At 41.6% G+C, this 14,013-nt stretch overlaps 1 protein-coding gene across 6 annotated transcripts in view; it reads right to left on the reverse strand.

The window, feature by feature from the left end:
* Positions 1–14,013, reverse strand: part of TRIO (trio Rho guanine nucleotide exchange factor) — a 403,258-nt gene that overhangs the window by 23,093 nt on the left and 366,152 nt on the right. For 5 of the 6 annotated variants that reach the window (XM_073332315.2, XM_073332317.2, XM_073332318.2 and 2 more), the window contains 7 exons: positions 11,840–11,932; positions 11,168–11,218; positions 10,862–10,939; positions 10,118–10,309; positions 8,833–9,010; positions 7,166–7,923; positions 867–1,114 (listed from right to left, as the gene is read on the reverse strand). In XM_073332315.2, the coding sequence (XP_073188416.1) occupies positions 867–1,114; positions 7,166–7,923; positions 8,833–9,010; positions 10,118–10,309; positions 10,862–10,939; positions 11,168–11,218; positions 11,840–11,932 (1,598 nt within the window). Of the gene's footprint in view, positions 1–866; positions 1,115–7,165; positions 7,924–8,832; positions 9,011–10,117; positions 10,310–10,861; positions 10,940–11,167; positions 11,219–11,839; positions 11,933–14,013 lie in introns of those variants that run through there. The other variant, XM_073332320.2, reaches the window with a different exon arrangement.

Here is a 14,013-nt window from a genome sequence, read left to right on the forward strand (position 1 = left end):
CCCCAACAGCACCGTGTCCTCGCTCCTCTCCCCCAGCCTCCTGAACGCCACGAAACAACTGTTCATGGCGGGTGGGAGGTGCTGGGAGGGAAGGGGAGACTCTGGTTTGTGGGGCCTGCCAGCAGGCTGGAACTACTGTGGGGAGCTGATAGGGGGCTGTTGACGGTTGCTCAGCACCCGACATTTTTTCCCTGTGGACGCTCCAGCCCCGGAGCACCCATGGAGTCGGTGCCTATGTCTCCAACACTGATCAATGACAAATGTTTCAGATACAAATGTAAACCCCCCCATAAATCATCCAATTTTCCAATACTACAGTATGGGGAGAAATATACTTTCATGCCAACAACCATCTTTCTGCTTTAAAGCATAAGAACTGGCAGCCCCGGTAATCTCATTCTAATTGGTGTAATTATAGTTTATTATTCTTATTAATAGAAATGCCTAATTCTTAATAAATTATTCCATTTAAAGTTTGCCTTAATTTCCATTTCAGGTCTCTTGATTCTTTTATTATGGGAAAGGTTAAGTTTGAGTGCATAATTAGTCTTCTTTCAGTAACATTAGGTATCATTTCAGGAAAGCTAAATAGCATTTGTAATAAAGAAAATACTTGCATGGGTTTCTTAAACATTTCTATCATAGCAAATTTCCAACCTATAAATCAGTTTTACTGACACTAAGACACACCAAATATTTTCCAGGAATTCATCACACGTGAGGTCCATTTCCTTCTGGAAGTTCACAAAAACTTTTAGTTTAGAAGGCTCAAATCCTGATTTAATTATAAATCTTTTTACAAAATGCTCAAGTAACATAAAATATGTGCAAACCCTCTTCTCTTCTGAAGAAACCCAGACACTCACTTGATTGTTCCATCATGGTTGTCAATGATGACTGCACTGGTATGCCCCAAGACATAGCCGGGAATCCAGCCCTCGGCTGCAGGGCACTGGTCAGTGGCGGCTCTGAACACCAAAAACATGTTCTGTTGGTTGCTGGCTAGAATTTGCACGACCTCTCCTTGGTAGACATTTATCTCATCCTCCTTCACTGCCGTGTAGTCGTGTGTCACCAGCATGGTGGAGATATTGCTACTGCTGCTACTTTCACTCTGTAGGTATTAATGGGATAGGGACAGAGAGGGGAGGGGAAAAAATGGGATCAAGTTTAGAGCTCACACAGAGGACACTTAAGATTACATTGTGCTGCGACACTAAACAATCTGTAGTCCAAGGAGTTTATCTGTCTTTTTGAACATGCCTGGTCTACTGTATCTTTGTCATTTACACAAATAAAATATACTATTACCTGCCATTACAGAAAGCTGATGAAGAAATGGGGATTTCCCCCCACATTTGTTACTTTTATTTATCATTCTATGGATCCCAGTTTTATTGAAGCCTCAGGGCACCCCTTTTTACTACCTACAGAAGCAAACGACAGTACATGGGATTATCCATTGGGAGGCATTATAAGTCACAATTTGAAAGAGAGACCAAAAATTAAGGCTAGGACCCAACCTAATCAAAGCTGGGAAATTCAGCCTTGAAGCAGATGATCGTTCTCACCTTACTCCATTTGTTGGATCTTAGGACAGTAGCCCAATCTTGCATATTACATATAATAAGGTACAAAAGGGCAAAATGAACTGGCTTTTGTTAGTGTTTCTCAAAAATCTTAATGCTTGACAGTTTAGTCTGTTAAAGACTAACAGATTTATTTGGGCATAAGCTTTCGTGGGTAAAAAACCCACTTCTTCAGATGCATGGGCCATTTATGTTAGTCTTTAAGGTGCCACCGGACTCCTCCTTGTTTTTGTGGATACAGACTAACACGGCTACTCCCTGATACTTTGTGCATTTTTTTAATTCTTTATTTTTAAATGCGCAGGATGAGATAAATTAGCTACTTTTTAGGTGTTTAAAAAAAAACACAAAAAAACCAGGAAAAACAGATCATTAATTGACCCATTTATAGCTACCCTACAGTTGGAGGTCTTTTTTCTCATATTCTATCAGTAAGTACAACCATTATAAGTGCGTGTAGTTACAAGCATGGACTCAACATTGTATGGGTATACCTGAATTTTTTGCCTTTCTCCTTAATAAGCATTGGCAACAAATGTTGTAATGACTGATCAATAACTCATATGATGTAAATCACGCTATCAAAGTTTTTCAGCCATGAAAAGTTATCTGTCTTGACAGTGGTCCCACCTGAAAACTCAGGTCTAGCTATTACCTCTTGTGACTACCTTATGCTTCTTTCTGAAATTTTAATGAATGTCAACATGCAATTTCTCATCAGACTAACAAACCAACTCCATATAGCTTGGCCCTGAACATCCAGTTTCCTTAGGAAGGACTTAAAGGTAAGCCAACCTGTAAACTGGGGGACTGGATGATTCCGGGGAATAACAATGTGTCGTAAGTGTTGGTGCTCTGAATATATCTTAAGTCGATGACTATTATCACTACTACCACACAATGGCTGGTCAATAGCCCAAAGACATTAAGCTGATGGTGAAAAGTTGTCCCCAACAGAAAATGCACCCTGTGCTGGGAGTCTCAGTACAGAGGGCAAGAATTCAACTGTCTCCCCATTATTATTATTATGCCACTCCTATCTGATAATCAATATCACCTGTAACTGCAAATGAAAAGAAAATGGACCACAATCTGCTCAGTTACATCAATGTCAAGTTTCTTCAGATTTATACCAGTGTAAATGATAGTTTGGCCCAGTGTTTAATACGTGGTTGTGGTCAGAAGAGTAAAGCCTGCTCGAATGGCACCTTCTTACCCAACACAACTGCTCCTGATGTATATTCTGAGTCATCACTGTAGGCAGCATGGTTCCACGCACAGTGCACTGGGCTGGGAGTCAGGACACTTGAGTTCTATTCCTGGCTCTTCCATCTACCAGCTGTGTGACCGTGAGCAAGTCACCACACCTCTCTGTGCTTCTGTTTCTCTTAACACTTTTGTGTGTGTCTACTCTATTTTGAATTCAAGTTCTTAGGGGTAGCAACCGTCTGTGATTATGTGTTGGCACAGTACCTAGCACAGCTGGGGACTTCAGACACTACTATAATACCTTAGTATTACCTGTAATACTGCTCTGGTGATTAAAGTAGGTATGTACTGCATTTCACTCCTATTATCATGACAGAGCGCACACACCTCTGGGTGAGGGAACAGGATTTTATTCTGGGCTGCATACCCCCAATAAGGTAATTAACTGAATTCCAGTTAACTGACTTTGTATTACAGTTAACAATGTTCAAGACAAAAAGAACCCAGCTTGACTCCCCCACCCTAGGGAGAGTCAATGGTCCCTGTAAATGGCATATCTGAGGAGGGAGCATCTGCAAACTGCCTGCCTGGACTGGGAGTGTGCACAGCCAGCCAGCCAGCCAAAGGGAGAGTCAGCACATAGAAATCCTCCTAGCAGCTCCCCTAATACCAGTAGGGAGCATCTTCTGATTTTTATGCCAGCCTAGGAATGTGCCCATCATATCTACAAAGGCAGGGAAATCCATCTAATTTCCAGGCTAGTCAATGTATGAACACAAATGCCCAGCCCCAGTAGGGAGCATCCATAAATTCCAACATGGTCAGATTAATATATTCCAAGGCCACAAGGGACCATTGTGATCATCCATGGAACACAGGCCAGAGAACTTTCCCAGAATAATTTCGAGAGCATATCATTTAGAAAAACATCCAATTGTTTTAAAAATTGTCCATGATTGAGAATCCACCACAACCCTGATAAATTGTTCCAAATGTTAGCTTCCCTCACTGTTAAAAATTTACGCCTTAATTCCATTCTGAATTTGTTTAGCTTCAACTTCCAGCCACTCGACTGTGTTATACCTTTCGCTGCTAGACTGAAGAGCCAATTATCAAATATTTGTTCCCCATGAAGGTACATACAGACAGTAATCAAGTCACCCCTGAAATCTTCTCTTTGTTAAACTAAAACAGATTGAGTCCCTTCAGTCCACCACTATCAGGCATGTTTTCTGACCTTTTAATTATTCTTGTGACTCTTCTGTAAACCCTTTCCAATTTATCAAAATCCTTGAATTGTGGGCACCAGAACTGGACAGTTTTCCAGCAGTGGCTGCATCCGTGCCAAGTACAGAAGTAAAATAATCTCTCTACTCCTACTCAAGATTACCTTGTTATCATCCATAACTCTGCTGGCCATAGATTTCTCCTTGTGTCCCTTTGCTTTCCTTATCAATCTTCTACAATTCCTAATTTATATTCATTACTATCAACTTCCCCTTTCTTCCATTTGCTATATATTATTTTTAATTTTTTATAGCTGCCTTCACTCCCATTCTGTACCAGGTAGTTTTTCTTTTCCTTTTTTTAACCAATATGGCCTTCTTTCTTGATTGTGGCTTTTTGGAAATCTAGTTACATGTTCTTAAATAATTCCCAATTATCATTCACGTTTCTGATTAAGTTCTACCGCCCAGCTGATTTGGCTTTTAATTGTTTTCAGCTTTGTGAAGCTGGGCCTATTAAAGCATCAAGTACACATTTACTAGTGACTTTATTCTGTTTGCACATTATAAATGTGATCAAGTCATGATCATTTGTATCTACGTTACCTCTAATTTTTAGTTCTGTAATCAGTTCCTCTTTATCTGTCAAGAAGAGGTCTAACATAGAATTCCCCCATGTTGGATGCAACACTTTTTGAATTAGGAGATTGTCATAATATTTAGAAATTCCAGGGATGTTTTAATACTGGCAGCAAGACACCCCGAGAATATGTCACTTAAACTGAAGTCCCCCATGATCATGCAGCTTTTCCCCCTGTTCATTATATATGGATGTGCAAGAAGCCGGCCATCCTGTTCAGGGGTCTGCAGCAGACACCAACTAATACCCAATCTTGTGCTTTATCTGATAGGACATTGATCCATAAGCATTCAAGGTCATTTTCTCTTGACTTATCAGTGACTCAGAAACAGGTAATGCCATTTTTGACAGAGTGTTATTCCCAGTCTCCTTTTGCCTGCTTGCTCCTTCCTAAATATGTGATAACAATTGATTTTAACATTCCAATCATGTGAATCATCCCACCAGAACTACTTGCAAACTGCTAGTACTGTCAGGGAAACTGCACAGCAATCTAGCCCAAGAAGGGAAAACCTGCAAAGTACCACGTCTCCCCATAATTCAAGCATTGTGTACCATAAAAGCTTAATCAAGAATTGTTTCCACATACTTGACAATCCTACTAAGTAGAAATCTTCTATGTTTTGAATAGGTGTTTCTCACAGCTTTTACAAGAGCCAGACTAGAAGGTTCATTTCATGTGTTTTTCAGGGTTGCCCCCTTTTCAGTTATGAAACAGAAACACATGCATACATGAGTGCATGTGTATGTATATTTTTACACATATCATTTAACTACATCTATATACGTGTGTGTAAATATGTACAAACACACATCCACAAATGAATACATCAAATTTAAGGACATAAACCTTCACAGCTCATTTTCTCCAATTAGTTGATCACAGAGGGAAGTCACTAAGTTAAAATTTGTGACATCACCTTGTATGACGACAGACAGTGACGTTATAAATGTAAAATTATGACCTACCTCCATAATCGAGCTAAAAGAGAAGGTGAGTTGTGAGGGAGAAGGCATATTCAGGTAGCGCTGGCTATTGTAGGAAGCAAACACAGAAATTATGGCCTCCTTTTCAAGTTTTCATGAATGTCCCAGTTCAAAAAATGGAATTTTAATAATTGATTTAAAGCCTTATTTGGGAATGACAGAAGAAATTGGTATTTATTGCTTTAGTTCACATAAAACTATCTTATTAATGCTCTATTCATTTATTCAAAAGACATCTATTTACCCTAGATATCATATTAACATAACATTCTGCTAGACTAAAGAAAAAGATAATGGCAAGACAAAGCCAAACCAAATGAAAATTAGAAAGGAGACCAGATCAAATAAAAAAAGAATACATGCAAAGCACAATTTTTTTCCTCTAAGGCTATTACAAAGGTAAGTGTAAGAACTAAAACATCGAGAGAGCTCTATATGTTAAACAATTCTACCAAGAAGTGCATGCGTTTAAAAAAGTATTGCAGGTTAGGTGATTTGCAATTGGTATTGTGTAGGAGCTGTGACAGGTACTGAAAAAACAAACACTTGTGAAAACAACACTTAGTGAGGGAAAACCAAATGCTGGTAAAAGGCATGGTGACATGCCTATCACATTCATAGTGAGTGACATTCATTTGTTGTGCATTAAATTTGCACATGCCCCATGACTATGTTGCGTTTCCTGGTGGACATCAGTTCAGGATGTGGATTCTGTTAACCCTTTTTTCCCCACACACACAAAAAAGTGCAGACTAAAAGGTTGAATCTCCAGATGCCCTAACACAGTTTCTTTTACACAGGGGAATAAAGGCGTGGAGTGAATATTTCCACTTTCTTACTTTTGGGGGGCTGACGGTGATCAGAGTTTTTTTTTGGTTGTGTGTTTGTGTGTTTTCAGTTGATACTTGGAAGCTTCACTGACCAGATATGGGATTTAAAGAGGATGAGTAAAAAGAATGCTGCAGTTCAATTAAGGCTGAAAGGAGTAAAATAAAGCAGCCCAGGGAGTGTGACATGGATGCCTCACCAAAGTCAAAACTATATAGGGAAAAACAAAAAAGGGATGGATGTGCGCGGGGGAAAAAAGCCCCACGACAATCGGCCAACTGGAAATCTTACAAATGCTGTTGGTGGCGCACAAACAGAGGCCATGTGATTGCCATATTCAGCACGTTAATTATCTGCCTTCGGATTAGAGACAAAAAAGCAAGGAGAGCAAGTTAGTAGGAATCAGACTAGTGATTGATGTTTCAGCAGAGGTGGAAGTCACAACTAATGTTAGCAGTTGTGTTGTGTCTGTATACATATCACAAGTCTGCTGTATGCATACACACACAGACATAGAATATATATTCTATTTGTTTGTGTAGAGAAGATATTGGAACAGTTGATTATTTCAGAGCAGTGCAGCACTGGAGAGCCAGAAGTTAGTATGGAGAGTGATGGTAACGCACAGAAGGGGAGCATGGGAAGGTTTTAGAAGAGCTCGCAGGACAGAGATGCTCCGCTCTTACCCCATTACTTTGGGTGGAGTGAACTGACTGCTCGCTGGTCGAGGAGCATGTGCTCATGCGGTCTGTGTCCTTGCTGTGTGAAGAGTGGCGGTGGACCTGGCGCTGGAGGGAGTCATTGTCCCCAGGGAAAGTGAAGGAGCCAGGACGGCTGGCAGGGGATGCTGGGATGGAGCTCCAAAAGGAGCCCTTTTGCAGGGGACTGCTGGGTGGAAAGGTTTCCTTGCCAAAAGGAGAAGGGAAAGTCGTTGAGAGAGGAGAGTTCATTGGAGAGATGGCTCCTGGCCTTGGCTTCCCGAGCGTCAGAGATCCTATGCTGCTCCTTGAGCGATTGTCCTCCGAGCTCCCACGCAGTTCTTTCTGGGCTCCATCTGCTGACCCAGAAACGTTTCCAGCTGTCTTCCTGGGGCTCTCAATAACTTTCATCTTGGGAATCTGCTCAGCTTCTTTCTCAGGACCATCCGGTTCTGCAATGGGAGGGTGCCTGGCTGGCTGGCTGAGGCCAGTCTCTAGGGATGTGCTGTGGGGTGGCAGGGAGGGATTATGAATGGACATACCTGACATCTTGTCTGCCTCTGCTTGGGCGGAGGCTGCAGAGGAGACCAGGACTGGGGAATGGTGTCTGACAGGCTGGGGGATCCGGGAGGGCCTGCTACGGCTGGAGCTGGTAATTCCGCTACAGCTGCTGGGGCCGCTGCTGTTGCTGCTGCCACCACCACCGCTACTGTGGTTCTTCTGATACTCAATTGGTGATGTCAAGGCTGCAATTTAAATACAGGGGAAGGAGCAGAGGGAGTGAGAAGAGGGCAGGTTAAAGCTGGATATGTTTAATGCAACCTTAGAGTTTGACCAAAAACAAACTTTATTCTTACATAACACCTTTACTCCACTGACCTCAAAATGCTTTACAGATATTAATGCTTCATGACATCCCTGCAAGGTAGACTGGTGGGTAAGATTATATTCCCAAAACAGATGGAGAAGCTGCGGCAGAGGTTAAGCCATTTCTCCTACGTCATAAGTCAATGGCTGAGCTGTAAATACCTGCCACAACTCCCAGCTCCCGGTCCTGTGCTCTAACCACCACATCCTGTTTCCAACAGGTCTTTTTACATGATTTTTAAACCAGTTCTTTCACAATGGAAAAAAAAAAATCTATGCTGAGGAAGAATGAGTGATTCAAAAGTAGAAACATAAGTGTGAAGGTCAGTGAAAAGACCCTTTTGAGATCTGTGGCAATTCCTAGCTTTCTCCTAGTGACTCTAAATGTTATAGTACTAAATGCTGTTGGACAAACTATGAAGTAATGCAAGTGAAATACATTTATACTGTAATGTTAGGCTGACACTTTGGTTTAGCCCTCCAAAAACTCCCCTTTATTTAAAGCGGATACGTTATTTCCTCATATCAGAGGGACATTGTCAATTTTAATTCTTTCCTATAAAGCACTTTGAAATAGTCAGTTACAGGCCACTACACAAGTTCAAACATTTGTTGGGAAGTGAAAACAAAGGAGCATGTTTCCCCCCAGCTGAAAGGCCTGCCACCCCAGAAGAAAGAAATCTTTTGGAGTATTACTTGAACTAGGTCAGATAAAATATGAAGGAGAGCAAGTAGTTGGGGCATCCAGTACAGCGCCTGGGGCAGAAAGATTACAACAAATGATTTACCATTCAAAAAATTACGCTGGTTTTCCAGAATTTGGTTGATTTCATGGATCCACAATTGGCGTACGCCTGGACTGGTAGAATGCAAAACAAAGGTCTCCATGACATCCCCTGTTCTTGATGTTAGTGCAAATTTACATGGATCACTGTCCACGTTTTCCTCCAGGCAAAGACAACTCACCTTAATGAAAGAGAATTTATTGTATCTATTGTACTGCAAAGACACCACCAACAGCCCTAGGCAGGAGCTCTGAGCTTCTGAAGTCTTCAAAACATTTAAGATAATGATTATTTAATGTAGTCAGGATTACTGTGAAATAAATTATTAAATGAAACTAAGGATTCATGATGGATACTCGTCATCCTTGTCACATCACTTAAGATTTCACTCAGTCATTAACAGCATCTTGCATTTCAGAAACTATGACTCAAGGTCAGAAAGAAGTCAAATGTGATCCATTCCAGGGTAGCACAGTAAAATTCCCCTTGGTAGAGTCCTCTGCTCACTCCTTCCTTTTATTTAAAATACTACAGTAGTTTTGTACTTTAATCTGTAGTCTATAAAGATTTCACTATAAGAAAGCAACTATTTCCAAACAAGTACAAGCTGCCAAGTCAGAGCAGAACTATGAAGCATAGCTTGCATCCAGAGCTCAGTATAGTCACTCAGATCAATTCATGCACATACCAATTTACCCTATTGCTCAGAAGCCCCCAGTCATATTACTTCTGGGAATATCCAACGTAACTGTGCAGCACACTACTGCTTAAGGGCAGGGCTAAAATGTTAAAGGGATTAGCCTGTGGAACTCGAGTCATGTGATCTGACAGATGTTCTAGTCAAGATTTCAGTACTGTTGGCAAGTATTTGCATTTGGTTTGGGCTGAGACTTCTTGGGGAATAATACTTTCAAGTTACTGCCTTCAAGCTTTAAGATATAGACATGTTACTGTAAGGGCAGGTATTGCAATTATCTGTGATAAGATGTGAACACAGAGTTGAGACACAGCTCCTTAGTGTAGCGCATATCTAAGTTACAATGAGGACATTTATATTACTATATTTAAGGCAGAAGAGGTCAGAAAGCCAGCACGGAAAGAGTTTAATGTGTTGGCACAGCTAAGCACAGAATTGTTTGCATGTGTTTTTAGTAGTGAGCTTAATGCTACCATTCTTCTAGGATTACTGGTAAAGACATAGGTTCATGAGTTGGTAGGCCATTACCAGAAAATGATTACCTTGGTACCCCACTGTACAAACCCTACTGGGCTCACAGACAACAGTTACCTTGATACTGTTTTTAAACAAGAATCCCGGCATGGAGAAACCTTTCTTTTTATCTAGTGGCTCACTGAATATGACAATCTGCTCAAACAGGAAGACCCGCCTTTCTTTGCAACGTGGCAGAAGTCCCGTGTCCTGGTCTGTGACCAGGAATGTGTCCTGCAGCAGGAGTTTACCCTGGGCTACAATTTTACCCTAAAAAACAGAAGCAGAAACAAATTCATTTAATCCATCAGTTATTTTTCTGAACCTCTCCAAGAAATAAAACCTCATTACAAGGGTTTTTTAGCATTCAGAGTAGTTTTTATGTATGTTCACTGATTGATACATGAGAGAGAGAGAGAGGCACTCACTCAAAATCCCTTTTAAATCATTTCTATGCAATTGACTAACTTCTTGCAAGAAGATATTTCAAAATGATGATGTCATAATGAAAACACTTCCCACACTGGTAGTTCCTGAGGGTCAATTTTACTCATATAAGAGTCAAGCAATGAGAGACACAAGACAGGTCATGTTTTTGAGGTTGATCAAACGAGGTACCAGGCTGGCCTGCTCTTGGGCAGGGCTCGCATTAAGATTCTCCTTTCCCATTTTGCATTAACACAAATAATTAGGAGCAAAACTTTGTGTCACAGACGGTGAGAAATGCATAGCCATCCCAGATACAATATAAATTCATCTGGAAATGATGTCATAAGGAGAACAGAAACGTATGCACCATTTTAAGAAAGAAAACCAACTTACATCAAATCCTTGCAGGCGGCCAACATTCATCATGTCGTTGCACCGTTTCGGTACTATGCACATGACCTCTACAGCTCTCTGTCAAAGCCAAGGAGAGAAAATAAAAATTTAACTCTCTAGCGGAGGATTGTGTGTGTGATGGCAGGGGCTTTACAATATAGTTCAGTGTATTTAATCAGCAGGACAATTAGAGCTGAAACAGAAGAGTAGTTTCATATAACTCGACTTGTTCACAAGCACTGCACTGGAAGTAAAAGAAGTGTGGAGCACAAGTATTCAAGTCAATAAAGAAAATGCCAAAAGTACCTCTAGTTCTGTTGTGTCAAGGTTAGCTTTTTTAGAGTATTTGAGGAAGTCCTGTAAGGAAAAAGGTAAAATTATCTCAAGTCCAAACTGGCTCCTATTTGTGTGAGAATTACACATTCCAAAAGATGCTCTTAAGAAAATAATACAAATATTCAAAGCCTCTTTCTGACATGAATTAGGCAGGTTTTTAGTGCTAAGTTTCACATCTGATTTCAGATAATTCAAGAACATTTACTGAGTCATCAATCCCCCTTGGTAGAAAGGGTCAAAAATACATTTTGCCAAACACTCAGACAAAAAGTGTTAAAGGGATTATAAAATTAATTAAAGAAAAAAATCAGAGGAAAATCAAACAAAATTTTGCCTTCAGTTACATGGGTGCAAATCCTAAGCCCTTCCACTATACTGAAGAGTTAATGTGGATTTACACTGGTTTAAACAGTATCAGAATTTGGTCCAACCTGTTTACTGGGATTCAGAGAACAATGTGAACCCAAGTTAGGAAACAAACTGAAATACAGTATTAAAAATTCTGGCTTATGTCGAGTACAAAGAGGCCCCTTCACCATTTTCAATTCTACTACCCAAAAAACAAAGCCAAGAGTAATACGATTTTTCAGTTCTTCTTTAGTAAAGGTGGTTACACTGAAAGGGTACCCAGCATCACCTCACCTTGAGTAACAATTGGTATTTCATAATTCTCTGCACTGGTTTTATTAGCAAGTCTGTAAGCTGAAGTCTGTGGCCCAGGCGCTGCTTCAAGTCCTAAAGGTTGTAAAATGAAGAGCGTTAGCTTTAAATTTTACTGGTTTTACTTCGATATAGACCAGTACTTTTACTGTCATGGAGCTAAGGCAGAAGAACAGAAATAAATTTAATCTTGAAGTTGTGCTCCAAATTTTCATTTTCTTGTGATAACCTTAAAAGCCATTCCTGTTTTATTCGTATCATCTTTATTCCCAAAGTATTCCAAATTCTGCCTTTTCAAAGCTTTTCTTATAACCCTGGGGCCCAGTTCTTCAGTCTTTATTTTGGATCCAAACCTGCAAAAGCTTATGCACATAAATTCAATGGTAATGCTCACATGCTTCAAGTATTTGCAGGACTGAGACCTTAAGATGATCTCATGGGGAGAGCCAGTATGATGCTATGGGCAGAGAGGCTGTGACAATGTGGGAAGGAAGCTGCTGGCAGAGCATTCACACAAGTTCCTTTGCGCCTCCTATGTCACAGGTAGGCAAACTACAGCCTGTGGGCTGGATCCGGCCGGCGAACTGCACCACGCAGCTCGGCCCCGCTCTGGCGGGGGTACTGGGTCAGGGTTGCACCATGCGGCTCAGACCCACTCCAGCCGGGGCCGCAGCATGTGGCTCCCGGAAGCCGCAACATGGCCCCACTCAGGCTCCTATGCAATCTAATGTGAGCTGCAGGGGTGGTGCCTGTGGATTGGGCAGCGTGCAGAGCTGCTTGCCTGCGCCTCCACATAGGAGCTGGAGAAGGGACATGCCACTGCTTCCGGGAGCCGCTTGAGGTAAGCGCCACTCAGAGCCTGCACCACCTGAGCCTCTCCCCTGATTCTCCTCCCGCTCTCCAAACCCTTCGATCCCAGCCCAGAGCCCCCTCCTGCACCCCAAACCTCTCATCCCCAGCCCCACCCCAGAGCCCGCACTCCCACCTGGAACCTGCACCCCTTCCCGCACCGCTGCCCCAGCTCTGATCCTCCTTCCGCTCTCCGAACCCTTAGATCCCAGCCCAGAGCACCCTCCTACACCCCAAACTCCTCATCCCCAACCCCACCGCAGAACCAACACCCCAACCCCAATTTTGTGAGCATTCATTGCCCATCATACAATTTCTATTCCCCGATATGGCCCTTGGGCCAAAAAGTTTGCCCACCCCTGTCCTATGTGCTGCAGAAAGGATTTCTATCCCAGGCCACATAATCCCGTGTTGGTGGCCACAAAGGAATAAACGAGGGATGAGACTTCAAAACCACCTCTCCACAGATCCAGTGTCATCAATATCTGTGCAATTACTGCAACTGCTATTCCAACCCACTGTCTGGAATAGCAACCCTCAAAAGGGACCAGCAGCCCTCAAGGGGACCAGCAACCTCAAACAACTCCCACAGCCTGGCAATGAAAGGCGGATTTTACTTCCTCAACAGCTCATTCCACCCAGCTAGAGCTCAAATACTCCTGTGGGGTGGAATGGATTTTATTCTTAGTTTATTCATAAAACATTCCCACAGACTTCAACAGTGTTTTTGTCAGAATCACGAGTACAGAATCAGTGTCTCAAGTAGGTTTCAGAGGAACAGCCGTGTTAGTCTGTATTCGCAAAAAGAAAAGGAGGACTTGTGGCACCTTAGAGACTAACCAATTTATTTGAGCATGAGCTTATGAAATGAACAGAAATTACCTTCATAGCTCATAATATCTACTTTTTAGTTTACTTATTTTTGCTACTGTCAATTTTTCTGCCTTTATTTAAGGCCCTCAGGGTTGATCTGCAGAACTGGCAGGAGATCTGAACATAGAACACTATGACAAACTTGTGAGGCAAAACATTAAGCTAAAGGTTTTGTCTTAACACCTCATGTTTTGTCTACAGCATCTGAGTTTCTGACGAGTCTCAAAAGTACTGTATAGCTAAATCAAATATTGCCATTTGCATCCATATTGTAATCCATCTCTCTGTCTGCATTACTGTTTAATAATAAGTATAATACATTAACAACACCTCCCTTGGCCTACCAAGAGTGAAGCTCGTTCATTTGGTATCACTGAATTTATCTCAAATTTGAATACCAGCAGCCCCCTTCTGAAGGTGGTGGTGCTAATCTC

The sequence above is a fragment of the Lepidochelys kempii genome, chromosome 2, assembly GCF_965140285.1.
Source record: "Lepidochelys kempii isolate rLepKem1 chromosome 2, rLepKem1.hap1, whole genome shotgun sequence".
Lineage (NCBI taxonomy): Eukaryota > Metazoa > Chordata > Testudines > Cheloniidae > Lepidochelys > Lepidochelys kempii.